Here is an 18,354-nt window from a genome sequence, read left to right as displayed (position 1 = left end):
AAAAGTTTTATACAGTATGATTGCTGGTAACCAAATGTTACTGTTAATATTTTGAAACTTAACAAACTAAATTATACTCTAGTATTCCAAACAGTTCAACAGTATGATATAACCCTTTGCTTGTTTTAAATAGTTTTACATAACCAACAATTGCTAGGTTTTGTATGATTGTATGATCACTATTAGAAGTTATTCTCAACACTTCGTAGATATTAGCGAAAGAAAAAATTACATTTCCATTTTTATTTAACTTTTTTAGTATTTGTGATATACTTCTGGGATTTATTATAATTTTTTAATAATATACAGTGTTTAAGTAAGAAAAAATATATTTTGGTCTAATTAAAAACAGAATATAATAAAATTAGGCATCTCATTGTTGGTTTATAAACAATTTAGATTATTCACTGGTAAATAAATACATTTTACTTTGGTTAAGTTTGCCAGTGCAGTAACAAAAATAGTTTAAAATGTATTTCGGAGAAACCATTCTTAGTTTTTACGTTCATAAATTTTTACTTTGCAGAAGTTTGCGTGGTTGTTTCCTGATCCTCCAAGAACTGTTTGACATAATTTCAGCGGAGCAATTTTTATCACAAGGGATGCAGAGGATTTTAGGATTTTGAGAGGAAGGGGGGGGGGTGTATGCAGAGAAATTGATAAGTAAGGTGCAGTAGCGTAGTGTTTAGTACGAACATGTAATACAATAATATCTCTGGTAGAGGTTACGGACAATAGCAGCTGTACAGGTATGGACACACAAGCTACTGACTAGCAATCATCAGACTTCAGAACGGAAAATCTCGTTGCCGCCACTTAGCGTTCCTCGTTCTGAAACAAAAAAAAAATAGCGATTCTTACAATACACTGATACTAAGTTCTGGTATGTTATCATTCCTTTGTATTACTACATGAACAGAAGGGCACAATAAGAGTGATAGGAAAAAGTACAAACATGCAGTCATACTATCTTCACAGTTCACACCTAACCTACATTAACACATCACTAGTGACCGGAAAAATTTGCATTTTGCTATAGATGCTATTTTCTGCTCATTTTCAGCATAAATTCTATTTGAAATAATTTTCAAAATTAATGCTTTTTTCAGTTTAATTAATTTAAAATGTCATTCACTTGTCAAAATATCCTTTAAAAAATGTGGCACTACTGCTACATATGTATATTTTGGTAGTTTTGAAAATCGTACAAAATGTATTTTCTTACACTTAGAAAGAAACAACCCTTTGTGTAGACTTTCATTTACCTGACTCAACTTATATTTTTACTTTCTATTTGTCTAGAACATGTATGCATGTGTAATTATTAATTAATTAAATTATTTCAATTTATTTTTGCCACTTAAGACTTATCAGCAATTAAGTTAATTCCAAACCAAAAACTTGTTGACTTTTTTACTGCAGATTATCTCATCTTGCAGACGAAAGGTATATGCTAATAAGATGAAACAAAATAGGCTGCACTTTCTTGCATTTTGTTTTAACGGTAGTGAGAAGTAAACCACAGCAACACTACAGATAACTGGCATTCTCCCAAATGTTACACTTGGCTCATGTAGTGAGTTTCTGGTTATCATTCTGTACACTAGTTTTTATGACCATACTTAGTGATATTGCCATGTCTCTCAAAATATAACCCAACGCAACTAAGCCAGTTGATTTGTGAATTATTCTCTGAATTAAACTTGCAATTTAATGTGTGCTAGCACAATGCAATCCCAATTTTTTTTAAGTAAAATAAGTATTTACCGGTACATTATTTTTGTGGTTATAATCTAGGGAAGCATAAAATAAATGTTTCTTTTGATTTGACGTGATAACGTCTTATAAATTGATGAATGCCGGCTGCACGCACAAAAAAGCATGACTTTGTCACGTTCCGCCTGAGCCGAGCGTGCAAGAACCGGCCAACCACCATGCAAGAAAATCTTCTATAATATCAAACAGGTTAAGGTATGCAATTTTCCATCAATGTTTTCTTATGACATTATCACATAAAATTATTGTCCGTAAACCGACTTTACAGACAAACACCCCCCCCCCCCCCCCCTCTTTTTTATACAAAACTAAACTAAATGGAGATGGTTTTTTGTAGGTATTTTTACATGTGCATATTTAGTTCTTAAACATTTAGAATGTAAATATTAATTTTTAAATAAGTTGCTTTTAAAAAGCTAATTTAATAATAATGCATTTATGCTAATTTTGGGAAGGGGGGGATAATGCTAATTTTTCCAGCCCTTATAAGTCAACCACTGTACAGTATGAATCATCTGCTATTTAAAATTTTTGACTGTTTTTTCCAGCATCATTCAAAAACTACGAGATGGATTTTGATCAGTTTTTGTATTAGAAACATCTATGGCTAACTTCAAAACTAGGTTATATATAATTATAGAATTCCATCCCTAAGGGGATGAAAAATATTGTTCTAAAATGAACAATGTTATATCTCTGAAACAAATAAAACATAAGAAACGATATTGGGTACCAATAATAAACATACGAAAACTACCAACCACAATTTTACCATTTAGGGAAATTCAACCCCTAAGTGGTGAATATGGTTTTAAGGTAAATATTAGGTATATCCGAATCTAATCAAGAATATAAAATATATTGCGTGACAATAATGAACATACGAAAACAACTACTATCAACTACCTTTTTACCATCTTGCGAAATGGAACTCCTAAGAGGGGCTGAAATGGCGATCAATTTTTTTTTATTATAAAAGTCATACCTCTGAAACTAATCAAGCAGGATGCACATAATGCGATATGATTCATAATCATTCAAAATCTATAAAATCTTTTTTACTACATGCTAAAATTTCTACTTCTTAAGGGGTGAAATATTGTAAATATAGTTTTTAACATTAAAAAAATATCGTCGAGGATATATAATTTTTATGTATAAATACTAGTTCATATAATGCTAATACCATATATTCTAAGTCACCAAAATGGCTTTACATTAATTACATATATTCATGAATTCTAAATACATATATTTATATGCTCGTGTAGTAACAAAAATTACTCTGAAACACAGAAAAATTTTTGTGCAATGTTCTTCTGAGTATTTTATCATTTCTTAACATGATGCAAGTAATTCCATTTTTCCTACTTCGATACTACGTCATAACCTACTTTCCCAGCGAAACATTATTTTGTGCCAACAACACATTCTATTATGCTCTGATAGGTGCTTCCCTTAATTCTTATGGAAAAAATATAATATATAACCATCTCTATTAAGTCTTTAAGTCAACATATGATTCGCCCACAACCCGTCATATTTCCTACACGACAATCATAAACCATTCCACTAGTAAACATAGTCTCATATGTTAAGTACACGCTTAATTCTTAATTTTCAATTATAAACCACCTTTAAGCTACCTTTTTTGCCTTTTTATTTTGCTTGTGCACTGATATCTTGTATTGTAATTCAATAGCAGTAAATTAAATTAATCTCTGTTGAATGTCATCTGTTCTTGTATTTATATTTTAAGAGGCCACTCCAGTGTTTCAGGGGCACTACGCAACTCGCATTAACCTCATAAGATTCAATGCTAACTTCATTTTGCTTATAACTTATTAACTAATATAGATTTCGAAATGCTTGCTTGATATGTAAGACAACGATGCTCTTATCAAAGCCCCTTTCTTCAAAAAGTGCATAAATTATGGTTCAAACTTAGACAATACACTTATGCATATTAGTAAAGATTAGTATAAAACCATAATTTATGCACGTTTTTGAAGAAAGGGGCTTTGATAACAGCATCGTTGTCTTACATATCAAGCAAGCATCATTTCAAAATCTATATTAGTTAATAAGTTATAAGCAAAATGAAAATAGCATTGAATCTTATGAGGTTAACGCGGGTTGCGTAGTGTCCCTGAAACACTGGAGTGGCCTCTTAAGTATGGAGGTGATGTTCAATTATTCAACAATGGTTGAAATGGTTTCTATGTGATGTACTGTGCTGAGACAATCACACCCACAAGTTCCCGTCAGAAAAAAGGAACGGGGGACGTCGCGTTGTACGTACCAGGACAGGGTACAGGAAGGTGGTGGCGGCGTCCTTCGAGTGTGCGTTGGCGGCCACGCACGTGTAGGTGCCCATGTCCGCCCACCTCAGCTTCTCGATGAGCAGATCGCCGCTGGGGAGAACCTGTGGACACACGGTCCGTTCAGGCCCGCGCCAGACGCTCCTCGGAACCAACCCCCGAGGAAAAGTCACCGCACGTAGCCGCGCGCGATTCAAAGCAAACTTGGACCGGGCCAGGGGTCTGCAGTAGTGCTGAGCCAATACAGATTCTGAGCCTTTTCCGATACTACCGATAAGCTTTATTTGCATCACTTTTTGAACGCGTCAAGTTGAAATTTTACAATACCCGGCATAACCTGAGTGAGTTTATAAACTACTTGTGCCTTTTTATACTTCGTATTTTGATTTTTTAACACATAAACATACACTGAAGACTGTAACCATATTTTTTTCTTTCTGTTTAGCGAAAATTTTGTAGAAATGGATAAATAAACTCGGTTGGGATCATGTAATAAAAAACAATGTTTAAGTATTAAAACGTGCAAATTTATCAGTTTTAATATCAACATTTTTTATGTGAATCGTGCACGACTCTGATATTGATTATATCGGCCAGTTTCGATAATCGGAACCGGGTTCGGCTCAGTGTAGAAAAAATAATATTGTTCATTAGTTTGATTCTAACATGTAAGCCCCTAATGTCCAGAATTATAACTGGACCACATAGGTATCTAACCCAAGCATAGTGTCAGAAATTTATAGCCCTAACTACAGTTACATTATAAGTACAGTAACACACACACCTTTTTAGTTTAAAGGTGGAATTAAAATATGAAAAACTTTTTTCATTTATAAAATCTAATCATCTGACCAAAATTTGCCAAATACCTATATCGCACATTTGCCAAGCGTTGTTAGCTGCCAAGTCGGGAAAAAAAACACCTGACGATACCTGCTTTTGTCCATTACTTGCATGCTATCAGTCTTAATTAAGGAGATTTAAAAAATTCTGATTGAAAATTTAAAGACTTTTAAGGGGCCATAACTCAATTAAGGACTTCTCAATATCCTTAAAAATGCGTACGAACTAGAGGTCGGACGATACCACACTTTCGATACTCGATTCTGTATTGTTTTTTCAGTTCGATACTTTCGACACTTTCTATACTCCAGGTGAAAATATTTTCCTATTAAGTAACAATTATTAAAAATAACATAAATTAGTTTTAAACTATATAAATTCAATCTATCATACCAGCACAATGTCAGATTAAACTTAAATACATAATGTCTAATGTGTAAATAATTGCATTATATTAATGAAAGATATGAATTCATCATTATATATACATATAATAAAACCACCAGAAATGTAAAATACAGTCCATGCTGACATGAGAAACAGTGGCCTTACAAAATGTTTGAAGTCCTTTCTTGGAGGGGGGAAAAGTCACCAAGCCTAAATTATAAATAAAAAATTAGACTATTGTAAAAAGAAAATCAGAAATTTTTGCTTGTTTGTTTCATTTTACAAACAACTTTATGCAACAGAACAATTTTCAATAAAATTTTAACTTGAGAAACGTTAAATACAAAACAATCCGATCGTAAGAAAACAATAACAAACGGGTATATTCAGTTCAAAGATTAATGAATGCACTAAATATGAGATCTAGAGCTGTAGCAAACCGTATGTATTCGTTACTGAGTAACGGGTGCACCGTCTATATACGAGTAACGAAACGTTACACACGGCTGCATTTCGTTACTCGCATTTTTCGTATGTTTCACGCATGCGCGCGCATATTCCATGAATTTACGTTACAAAGAACGATGTTTGTTTATTAAGTAAAGTATAATTTGGAAATTCGTCGTCCAAGTTTTTTACTGTTTATTAAAGGTATTGTGTGTGTAGACAAAGTTTGAGATTGGAACAGAAACAATGTAAGAAAGTATTTTTTACAAATTAGAAATATGTACGTTTTTGTTTTTTATTATCTTAAAAGAGATAATATAATAAAGCCGCTCTAATGAGATTTAATTGTTTCTTGGTTAACAAAAACTGTTAATTATCAAATATTAATTGTATATATTCTATTTATTATTATTTACGTGATGTCATACTGTACGCGTACGCAATACGACTCGATTCGTTGCATGTTATGCGGTATCAGAAGTAACGAGTAACGATACGATAGTAACGAGTACTGATTGTTATAGTAACGAATACATACGGGTACGCTTTTTTTCGTTACTTTTACACCTCTAATGAGATCCGTACATTGGTAAAGCGCGTGCACCATTTTCATAATCATTGCTAGTTTGCGCCACTAGTCTCGCTTGGTGCTGGCCATAGATGCTACTAGCGAAGTGCACAGTCTTCCTGATACTATCCATATCTATGGTGCGATAAAGTTATTTTCTTACGTTTGCAAAGGTAAACAATGAACGTTTTTCAAAATAAAAGCATTAATTATAACGTAATTTATCAGAAGGAATATATCTAACAAAAAATTTGTGAATTTTAGGACTTTTCCGCTTCATAAAAACGTATGAAACGGGAAATTAATGATTTTATAAGTGTATGTTCCGGGAAAGTAAACCATTGTAAATATAGTACTTTCGGCGGGACCAAAATTAATAGGCGTATGACACGGGAAAATGTATGAAACGGGAACGTATCATCGAGGTTCTACTGTAGTTGTATTTTGTACGATGGCGACTCAAAACTCAATTCAATACAAATGAACAAACATTCCGGTATCGAACTTACAGTTTCGATACTCGATACTTTGCGATACCGTCAAGTATCGGAGGTATCGAAGTATCGAAAATCCCATCACTAGTACGAACCCTGCAATACCCATGTCAGTTTGGCAGAAAATCAAAGAATTGTTGTTTCTGCCATTAAACATATTTGTTTATGAAAATTACCATAATATCTGGCGTAAAAGAAACATAATTGTGACAGTTTTACGCTATAGACTTGAGCCTGCAAGTCGCCAGGCCCTCGGCAATGTCGAACGTGCCGCGTGGTTGCGTGGACGGCCGAGCAGATATCCACGGAGAGCGCACGGCTACCTTGTATCTGGGCTGCGTGTTGGCGACGAGGCCCGAGTCCCCGTCCAGCCAGTAGACCTGGGGCCGGGGCCGGCCCTGCACGGAGCACTGCAGGGCGACGTCGTTGCCCATGTTGTCCATGTAGAGGGGGCTCCAGCCGGTGATCCGGGCCGCGCTCCCCCTCGAGCCGGGGCAGGCCGACAGCAGGGCGGTCAGGTTGCTGGTGCCGCCGTCTGCAACGCCAGTGTCAGCGTCAGAGACAACGCTCCATCAGGGGCACAACAACTAAATTTCCAAAGGGGGGGGGGGGGGGGTGGCAATATACCTTTTTATTAAGAATCATCTATCCCCCCCCCCCCCCTATTGAAGCGGGGGTATTTCAAAGTGGAAAATGGTGCTATTTAAGCAGTTTTATTATCTAAAAATTGATTACACAGCACTTTCTTTGCCCCCGTTTGCCCCCACTTCAAGGTTTCGGGGGGGGGGGGGGGGCAATACACCCTTCCCCCCCCCCCCCTGGTTGTTGCGCCCCTGTATTCCATGGTTTTGTTTCTAGTACAATTTCATTACGCTGTTTTGTAGCGCTTACGCCTGGGGTAAAATTTACGTGCTGCAATTTTTACGGTAAAATAATTTTTAATAAATTGGTAGAAAACAGAAACACTCAGAACAAATAAAAATAAAACTAGGGAGCATTTACGGTTTAAAATTGATTTAACGAGAGATTCACAATAAAACAAAATTAAATCAATTGTTCTGTTCCGTGCACTTTGGTACAATTTTTTTGTCTGGAGATAACGAAATTCCTTGGATTCCAAACATTAAAAGATTCGAACATAAAAAAAATTATTATGATTTTGAATTGGTTTTTGGTTAAAGATACTTAATTACATAATATAACTTGCATTTCGGTGCTATATGTTAATATGTTGTATTGACTTTCATTTCGGTGTCATGCAGTGTAATTTCGGTTTTATTACAATTCACCTTACAACCTTGTCCCTAGTCATTACGTATTACCTTTGCGTGCCTTACCCTCAGATGTGCTATGGTTATGCATTATATTATGTACGCCATCGACTAGGCTTCTGCGTATATATATATATATTTTTCATTCCAATCAAATTTGGAATCCAATGTTAAATTATTCATGAATTTTTGAATTATTTTTCTAATCAAATTGAATCATACCTTGAAACTTTTTTTTTCTCATACTTCACAAGTGTCCAAACTACCAAACCAAAACTTTGCAAGAAATTAAAGACACCTGGTCATGCATTTTCTTACATCGGAAAAATTTTAAATTTGAAAGTTGGTTTTGTTGATCACACCAGTGGCTGGGGTGGATATCAGTGTGAAGACAGTATGTTACTGAGTGAGAAGCCACATAACCTTTGGCTACTACTGTAGGCCTATGTGCCAGTGTGCTAGTGTCAATAGTTATGTAAGTTTTTTTTTTTTAATACACATGTTCAAATTTAAAAAAAAAATTTAACTCTCTCCCCCCCCCCCTCCCCCTGAAAAAAAAATCCTGTATCCACCACTGGATCACATTGATTATATGCATAACAATAGAGTATTTGTAATCATAAACAGAGATTATTTTTTTCATGAAAGAAACACGTATTTGCAACCGTATGTTGGAGACAAATTAAAAAATAATAATCTTCTGGCTTCTCAATGTTACTCTCTTTTCATTAAAAATTTTCGGTCCATACAAATTTATCAATCACTAATCCATTCATTGATCAAAAATGTCAGAGCAGTATAAAATTATTCATGAACACTGTCAAAACACAGCTAAAATATCTTCCTGTCCACAATAAATAGCTAATAGAATAGGTGTCCAACTTTTTAGGAGTTACATGATAAAAAAAGCTGCTCCGAAAGCATGCAATCATAAAAAAAGCTGCTTTATTACAACTATGAACCGCCAGATGCAAAGCATGGTCAAGAATAGTTTGCTCAGGTTTTTTTTTGCTGTTTATGATTACAAATACTCTATTGTTATGTATATAATCAATGTGATTCAGTGGTGGATACAGGATTTTTTTTTGAAAGGTGGTGGGGGGGGGGGGAATTATTTTTTTTTAAATTTGAACATGTGTATTAAAAAAAAACTTCCATAACTACTGACACTAACACACTGACATATGGGACTACAGTAGTAGCCAAAGGTGATGTGGCATACTGTCTTCACACTGATATCCACCCCAGCCACTAATGTGATCAACAAAAGCAAATTTTAAATTTTAAATTTTTCCGATGTAAGAAAATGCATGACCAGGTGTCTTTAATTTCTTGCACAGTTTTGGTTTGGTAGTTTGGACACTCGTGAAGTGTGAAGAAAAAAAAATGTTTCAAGGTATGATTCAATTTGATTAGAAAAATAATTTCAATATTCATGAATAATTTAATAACATTAGATTCCAAATTTGATTGGAATAATAATAAAAAAAAAGATACGCAGAAGCCTAGTCAATGGCGTAAAATATTCTACGGCCGTGAGAGCGTAGGAACCGAGAGCTCTGGCGATGTGGCGACTGCAGGTTCCATGCCGTACCTTCCACGAGCAGCATGGCGGGGGCGGCGACGGCCGTCTGCCCCGCGGCGGACGCCACGCACGTGTACGGCTGCTCGTGGCGCGGCATGACGCAGTCCAGCACCAGCCGCGACCGCACCTTGGCCATCCCGCCGCTGGCCAGGCCCACGTCGTTGGTCACCGCGTTGTCCTCCAACGCCCCTTCTCCCTGCGCCCGGACACATCAGTGTGGCGGCTCCGCACTTTGCACAGTCATCAGGGGCGCAGCTAGTCGGGGGGGGTTGGGTTTTAGGGGTTCAAACCCCCCCCCCCTCCCCCCCCCCCCCTTAGCACCAAATCTTTAATTAATTTCTTATTCATCACTCCAAAACAAATTTCATATTAAAATTAATAAAAACATTTTTTACCATTACAATATTTAAATTTAAGGAACCGAAAACTGCTAAAGTAGCACTGTTTTACACCTTAAAATCCAAATTTTCCCCGGGGGGAGGACCCCCCGGACCCCCTCCCGCTGTAATACCGGGGGGGGGCATGCTTCTTAACACCCCACCCTCCCATACACAAATCCTGGCTACGCCACTGATAGTCATGTCCATGGAAGAATGTCCCTGGTGTAAATTTTAATAGTATCGACTGTAAGCATTGCAGAGTTTCGGTTCAAGGTCACAGTTGAAGAGTAACTCAAAACAGTTTTAGACGAGTGCATGCGAGTACTGATCTGTTGTTTTCTCACTTTCAGCGCCACCCACGCAAAATGGTCTTGACTCGTGAACGTAAAGCATTTTGTGTTCTGCTATTTGGTAAGAGTGAATCTGTAAACGATATTCGGCAAGAGGACGGGGCCCCCTCCCCATCGGAATCTCTTTGTACGAGAGTGGTTGAACGTCGAGGTCCCTGACCTCTGGATTGGTTGTAACGGTCGAGATGACAGAACTCTCTTTTTTTACCGGCCTCCACGTTCACCTGACGTAACGCCGTGCAATTTTTTTCCATTGGGGCCTTTATAAAAGATGGTGTCTACATTCCGCTGCTACATAATGATTTGCCAGAGTTGAGATAGAATTGAAAAGGCTATTGCTTTCATTAGTCTATGCTTATCAACCAAAGTGGGAAGAATTTAACTTTAGGTTGAATGTGTGCATTATAACTAAAAATGCACATCTTGAACATTTGTAAGAATAACCTAGGCTAGTTTACCTTCAATTTTAAGTATGATTTGTTATAAATAGTCTAAATTAAATTGTTATAATATACCATTGAAACTGGCACATTCTTTTATGGACATCCGGTATTTGCGAGAGACGCCCTTCAGGGAGCCTAGGGGTTCCGGGGTGGTCCCTCCACCAGAAAATTTTAATAATAATTTCTTAAACATTACATTTTTTTAAGGAAACCTGACATTGAATTTTGACCATGGTTTTGCTAGATTTTGATATTCCTTTCTGATTAATTATGCTCGAGGTAGTTTTATAAATGCCAATGGTGTAATTCTGTTAAAATTGCATCATTTACGAGGCAATAAAATCTGTGTAAGGTTTTTATACAAATATTCAAAACTCAATTGAAATCGCAAGTACATTGGCCAGTGCTTTAAAGTACACACTAATAACAAATTTGATTCCTACTTTTTTTCCTTTTATGTTCTAATTTTTCACAGAAAACTAGATAAACAATGAAATTAAAAAAAATAATAATGAAAAAGGGGCACGAACCCTGGGCAGTCTCCCAGCCCTGCCAAGACACACTTCAACCGCTTGCACTTCGAAAAAAATCCTATAAGTTGTTCATCTATATGCATGCATCACTCACCAATCCACCCACAAATCGTTAATTTAACATATTCCATCCACATACCCCTATTAATACATCAATCAGTCCTCGTTAATACATCTATCAATCTTCACTAACCGTATATTAATCCACACTCTAATCCATCACAATAATTTAAAAAAAAAGTGTGGCCTGTGGAGCAGGAAGGAAAATGAAGTACACACCTGCGCAAGAGGCGTCAGTCCCTGCACCCAGTGTATGCTAGGAGCAGGGCTGCCAATAGCCTCGCAGTTGAGTTCCACTCTCTCACCGAGCTGGGAACTGATCACCGCTTCCGGCGACTCCGTTATCTTCACCCAGTCTTTGCTTCTCAGCAGGGTGCGGGTACCTGCAATGTTAACAGCCAAAATGGTGATACTGTGTAACAGCTGGTTTTTTTTTTTTCATTGCAAATTTGGATTACGTCACTTTTTTACTGATGATGTAGCTGGCTTCTGCTTGTATGAATGCTAATACAATGGAGTGTCTGTATTACCAGAGCCGACATAAAATGCCATTACCGGCAATGACTGTTGAAACATTTGCTTGAGTACACAGAAAATGATGTAAGCATAATCAAGAGCCCAAAAAAAATCAAAGAAGTTATTTACTGGTTGGAAAAATGACAGTGTGATGTGAAAGAATCTACACTGAAGAAAAGCTGGAAAAACATCATCCCGTCTGGGCCAAATGGAAACCAAGATGATATTGTTGTTGTATCCATGTTATCAGAGATTTGCTTATCCAAGGTTGTTGTATTCCACATTAACTTGGTTAATCGAGATGGTAATATAAATGTAATCTATATATAGGTTGTCATTTTTTTACATTTACTGAAATCCTACATGAGTGAAACTTTAAACAGCTGGCCGTACTACATTAATTAAACTTATTCTACTGTGGTAAGTTTGCCGTAAAACTATTATCAAAATTTATGTAGTTCAGTAAAGATTGTAAAAAATGCACATCTGGCTTGATACTACATTGAAAGTTGGGAACGTTTCAGAAATTGTTTTTATTCTACTTTTGTTAAGTTCTGCTTTTCTTGCTAGTTGATTTATTCCCCTTTGTGTGTTGAATTTTAAATTACGTACGCAGTTGTCCAACTAAAATTGCATTTTTTTAGTAAGGGTGAGGGTATTGCAGGTCTACTATGTTTTAACACCCAGTGCAATTTAATCGTTAGTAGAGGCTTTTCAAATTTGTATTATTATGTCAGGAGATGCTATAGCTTTTCTATTCTTTACAAATAACTTTTTGACTTGTTTTAAAAGTGAACACTATATACTCACAACCGACAAAGTTTTAAAAAATAAGTTGATTCTATATTTTGTTAAATGAAATCATTTGAGCAGATTTTTGCTTGATAGTCATTATTTCCTATACCTGTGTGTGTTCATTTTTTTTAGGTTGCATGATCATAGATAATACTAGCTAATAACTCGTGGCTTAGCTAGCACAATCTGAGTTAATTGCTGATATTTTACCATTGTAAGACAAGTATGAGATTAATTCCAAAAAAATTTTTTTTACTAACTAAAGTATATCAACGCATGCATCTTGCCATTGCTTATATATAAACTTCTGAGCTGGAGCGTATCCCCACCACAACAGGTTAATGGAAATTTCAAGAATATTCCAGAATATTCAAGACTTTGTTTCCTGTTTCTAAAAAGCACTGGAACAGGAAGTCCTTTCGATGGTCGAGAACATTTTTGAACCTTCTGGAAGATTCTATAATATTCTGGAACATTCTGGCCAGTCTCAGCCACTTTGGCACTCGATTTTCAGCGGCTTTACTGACTTCCAATTAGAAGTCCATTTGCGCGATGCCCTTTTTTGACACCCATATCCTTGAATCCAACCTGCAGATCTGAACCGAGACCCTCTTCAAGGATGGGGAGATGGAGGGCTACCATGCTTTATAACCCACGTGGGGCTACGAGGTTGGTTATGGAGTTATAGTAGCATGCACGGACAAACCACAGTTACATTTATTATATATAGTTTGGAATTTTTTAGAAACTTATAAGAAATTCGAGAAATTTCTTGAAAGTTCCAAAACTTTCTAGAACATTCTGTTATGTTCGTATGTATTTGCTACCCAACGGCACATTTCGTTACACAGTTAGTGAGCCTATTCTAAAACATTTTCGGACTTCTTACGAGAAACCAGTGAGTTAAGAAGAGATATTCACACCCACTCCTACTCACACACATACTGCTACCAAACTCTCTTGGGGGGGGGGGGGGGGCTCATTGCTCAGTTTTGGGAAAAAGTGAGTGTTTACAAAGACACAAACTTGACTTTTATATTTGAATATTGATTTTAATATTGAAAAATAATGCACGAAGATGCCCTGAAAGACAACCAATTAGTTCTGTTCTACAATTTCGCGGAAACAATAAAATGGAACGATCCACCATCTGTCATTTCAGTAATGCAGGGAACCTTAAATGGCTTCCAGTGGAGCTTCATGGTTACGAAAATTAAGTAATTATTGGGAATTATTGGGATGTGGGGAATCAACAAGGTCTTTCCTTTAGTTGCTCTGCAGAGAATATGTTTCTCCCCAGCTCTGTGATGTGCAGCCTGATAAACTGTCTTGGTCTGTGTGTATGTATTTTCATTTGGTGTTTAATGCAGATTGTACCAAGTGATGTGGCGCTGTGATAGAACATGTGGTTCGCTCTCTAGAGACCTGGGGTCATATCTCGGGTCAAGCCATTTCCAATTTTAAGTTTTCTACGTTTCCCACAAATCACCTCCAGGCAAATGCTACGATGGCTCAATACTGTAGGCCTTGGAGTCCTTTCCTGATCCCCTTGTATTGTGTTGTGTTATGTATCCATGTTACCTAGAAGTCAGCAAGGTGTATAGTCATCCAGCGGTCAGGACACCCAACCATCAAGCTTAAGGTTCTGGGTTCAAGTCAACCTGGCCATATCAGGGATTTTTTTTTTTTAAGTTGAAAAATGTTCCTCCCCAGGTTCATGGCTGGCTGTTGTGTTTTTCAACGACCTTCATATTGAGAACGGTAATGAGTTCTCCCGAATTCCGCAACATCATTGTGTTGCAATCACACTGGTGAAGGCATTCACGTCACGTAGCGATGGCTAGGATAATTACTCACGAGTGTTCAGGGGCTGTATCCAAATTCCTCTTCCAGTAGCTATATCTTCATTACCTGTCGTGACATTACTACGTCACTTTCCCATTTACAACGAAAGGGGAGAGAGGGGAAGAATACACCCTAGAATTTGACCATGGAAGATGATATCACCTTCGCAGTCCCTAGATCATTTTTATTGCAAATTTCTACTTTTTATAACAGCATTCAACATGGCTGAACATTAAGCATAGGTGAAAATGCTACCTGGTGAGAGACTGTGGGTTCCCCCCTCCCTTTTAGTGCATTATAAATTTCCAGATGACTCGTTCACATTAATTTAAATAGCAATTTATAGCCAAAGAAAAAAATTGTTGAATTTTCTATTTTTTTTATATATATAAAACTTTCACTTGTGGTTAAATATCTGTCTTTTTCGTGTGAACTGTAAATGTGAGATGAAAAATGGACTTTCAAAAACCAATGATTGTACGAGGATGTCAGAATTGAAAGATGTAAAAATGCAGGGCATAAAGAGAAGTTAACAAGTGCTCAAACTGTAATTTTTTTTTTTTTTCCATTCTCACCATCTATAGTAAGAATAAGCAAAATTGGTAGATATTTGTGTGTCTTAGGTAACATTTTATTGCAGTCTGTGCATCAACTCCTGACACATATAACTTTCCCCCCCCTCCTTCATAGTTATGAAAAGCTATGCAAAATATCAGTGAAGCCAGTAACACAGTATGTTACTGTGTGAGAAGCCACATCACCTTCAGCAACTACTCTAGGCCCATATGTCAGTGTGCTAGTTTAGTGTCAGTAATGTGTAATTTTTTTTTAAATACATGTGTTAAAACGGTAATTTTTTTTTTTCAGACACTTCCCCCCTGACCCCCCAAAAATATCCTGTATCCACCACTGTGTTTCACAAAGTTAATTTTATTTTTCTGCAAAAAAATACACAAATGCAAGTAAATACTAAGCAGGATGTTCAAAAAAAGTTACTTAAATCATGAACAAGTTGTAGAGTGATAGGGACCAAGATAAGATAACTTTAACGAACCATCATGTTTAATATGGAATCAAATATTTAAGTTTTATTCCTGTATTTATTTTTATGGGCTGAACTCCTTTTGTGCAATGCATTCTTGCAGAAATTTTTAATTTTACTGACTGTATCATCATATGGTTTCCATTGTCTTAATTAGTTTCATGAAACACATTTTATGATTGGTACGTGCACTTGAAATACTTACTCAGCTGATGTTGTGGCCTTAGGGAATTCTGAAAGAGACATAACAAAACTGCAATTAAAAAACAATGCATAGAATCATATGTTTCAAAACTAAGATGTAGCAATATGTTACTTACACTCACTAGCCACCACTTCAAAATGAATTCCTTATGAGACTTGGCAAGTTTAACAATTAATAAAATCTTACTAAGTGCCAAGTTTCATGGACAGTGGTCTAAAATTAGCATATACACCAGATTCCTAAACAATCATTTAATTATTTTTGATATTAAATAATTTCTGCTGCCTTCATTTAACCACATAAATTAAATGGTTTTATAAAATACTTTTTGTAACGATTATCAAACAAAGGAAAACATCTTGAAACATTTTAAACTTTTCAACCTTTTTAAATTACGTAGGTAAAGTTTTTTTACAATAAATTATAATATTTCTCGTCTCAGCTCAGTAATGTGTTCTTATTAATAACTTTATTCATATTTTACATAACCAATAGTTTCAAAATTGAAGGCTTTAGATATTATTTTTTTTGCATTTGTTGTGCAGTTTCATTTATTTTCTGCTTAAAAACATGTTTTGTTAATGTACCTGGTCCATGAGATTGACGCGATTGGCAGACAATTTTGCTGCCCAGCATTCTTCCGCTATTACCCAGCATGCCAAGCACACCACAATCATAATTCGACTCCTACAAGACATCTGAAACAAAAAAAAAATTGTTCAAAAAAAATTGGGTTACAATAATTCATACTAGTATTTAGGTTCTTTGATTAATCCATTAAATGTTTTGAAGGACATCATGTGCATATAAAATATTAAGCAAACCAAAATAGGGAAAATTCCTTAGTTGATGTAATAGGTTTCAAATGTCAGGAAATAAGCCATGAAATCATGATGTGCTTCTGTTTGTCAGGAAAAAATTAATATGCTGAAAACCACTCTCTTTGGTTGATTGTAAAATGTACCAACAGCATTAAAATTAGCCCAACTAAATGTTATTAATTTTTATACTGAAATTAGTTTTTTTTTTGTTTTATTTAAATTGGGGGTAACTGGTGAATGTTGTTATTATGCAATAGTTTTATAAAAAAAAGATAACAGCCCTTCCCAGAAACCAATTTGTCTTGCGACAATCGCAGTCATGGAAAAGTTGTTTGAATGGGATAATAATGCTGCAACTGTTGCATATCGTTTACTAAGTTTTTCACAGCAAAGAGCAAGTATGTTTTTATGAATCAAAAACCAGATTTAGTTCTAAGATTATTAGCATATCAGATTTAATTAACGTTAAAACACCAGTTAAAATCTGGCCTCTTGCACAACTTTGTGTAACACTGCATAAGAGCTTTTAGGTAACTTTAGGCTTGAAGTGGGGTTTGATATTGTAGTAATCTACTAGCATGTCCATGTTGTGAGATGACCACAAATTCAATCTCATGTTAACCTTCGCAACACTTGAAGAGTTTGAACTTGCTACCTTTTGCAGTAGCAGACCCGCGCCTTTATGCAGTGGCGTAGCCAGGATTTGTGTATGGGGGGGTGTTAAGAAGCATGCCGCCCCCCCCCCCCCCCCTGTATTAAAGCAGGGGGTCCGGGGGGTCCTCCCCCGGGAAAATTTGGATTTTAAGGTGTAAAATAGTGCTATTTTAGCAGTTTTCGGTTCTTAAATTTAAATATTGTAATGGTAAAAATTTTATTAATTTTAATATGAAATTTGTTTGAGTGATGAATAACAAATTAATTAAAGATTTGGTGCTAAGGGTCGGGGGGGGGGGGGTTGAAACCCTAACCCCTCCCCCCTGGCTACGCCCCTGCCTTTATTTATCCCGCCAGACACAACAAGTAAGCCATTTTTTTCGGTTGGAACCGGCTATCCCGGAGGGAATAGGTACCTGCAATACTCACTCGGTTTGTAAGTACATAAAAACTGTTGGTCCTTGAGCGGTCACCGCGGTGGCATTCGCACGGGGGCCCCCGTCGCGAGGAGGCGGGGCCCTCGACCGCGCGCGCGCACTCTGGTCGGTCCTCCCCGGCGGGTGGCGGCGCCGGCGGCGGTTCCGGAGCGCGTCGTCGGCGCGCCCTCGCGGGGAGACCGCGGGGACCCGCTGGGGCCGGCCTGACTCGCAGCGCGCTCATCTCGAGACTCGTCCCGGCGCGGCGCGTCGCGCGCGCGTATATACACACGCGCGCTCTCTCTCTCTCTCTCTCTCTCTCTCTCTCTCTCTCTCTCATCTCTCTCTCTCTCTCTCTCTCTCTCTCTCTCTCTCTCTCTCTCTCTCTCTCTCTCTCTCTCCTCTCTCTCGTGATTGGTCACGACCTCGGCCCTCGGCTTACCCGTGCGGGGGGGGGGGGGGGACGCGGGGGTCAAGTCCGAACCCGCCGCGCGGGGTCGTCTCCTCCGACGAGGATGTTTCGGGGACTCGTCGCGGGAGGAGGGGGGGGAGCGGTGCATGTTTTGACGGGGCCACTTGACTCCTCTTGCTGACCTGTACTA

The 18,354-nt window shown here is 37.2% G+C and overlaps 1 protein-coding gene across 1 annotated transcript; it reads right to left on the bottom strand.

The window, feature by feature from the left end:
• Positions 1-664: 664 nt before the first annotated feature.
• On the bottom strand, positions 665-17,996 carry LOC134534892 (neural/ectodermal development factor IMP-L2). The gene is made up of 8 exons (XM_063373568.1): positions 17,766-17,996; positions 16,449-16,559; positions 15,862-15,889; positions 11,678-11,841; positions 9,702-9,888; positions 7,160-7,371; positions 4,079-4,201; positions 665-831 (listed from the first exon to the last, which is right to left on the bottom strand). Exons 1-8 carry the CDS (start codon positions 17,994-17,996, stop codon positions 817-819), a joined length of 1,071 nt encoding a protein of 356 aa, XP_063229638.1. The 3' UTR covers positions 665-816.
• Positions 17,997-18,354: the final 358 nt, after the last annotated feature.

This window comes from Bacillus rossius, chromosome 8, assembly GCF_032445375.1.
Source record: "Bacillus rossius redtenbacheri isolate Brsri chromosome 8, Brsri_v3, whole genome shotgun sequence".
NCBI classification, from domain to species: Eukaryota; Metazoa; Arthropoda; class Insecta; order Phasmatodea; family Bacillidae; genus Bacillus; species Bacillus rossius.
The sequence above is the reverse complement of the archived record's forward strand: the minus strand, read 5'-3'. Positions and strand labels throughout refer to the sequence as shown.

Excerpts from the sequence above, each read along its gene's own strand:
- LOC134534892 (XM_063373568.1), bottom strand. The coding sequence starts at position 17,996 with ATGAGCGCGCTGCGAGTCAGGCCGGCCCCAGCGGGTCCCCGCGGTCTC. Across the intron at positions 15,890-16,448 it reads GCGTCAATCTCATGGACCAG|AATTCCCTAAGGCCACAACA; the intron begins GTACATTAACAA and ends TGTCTCTTTCAG. Across the intron at positions 4,202-7,159 it reads ACACGCAGCCCAGATACAAG|GTTCTCCCCAGCGGCGATCT; the intron begins GTAGCCGTGCGC and ends GTGTGTCCACAG.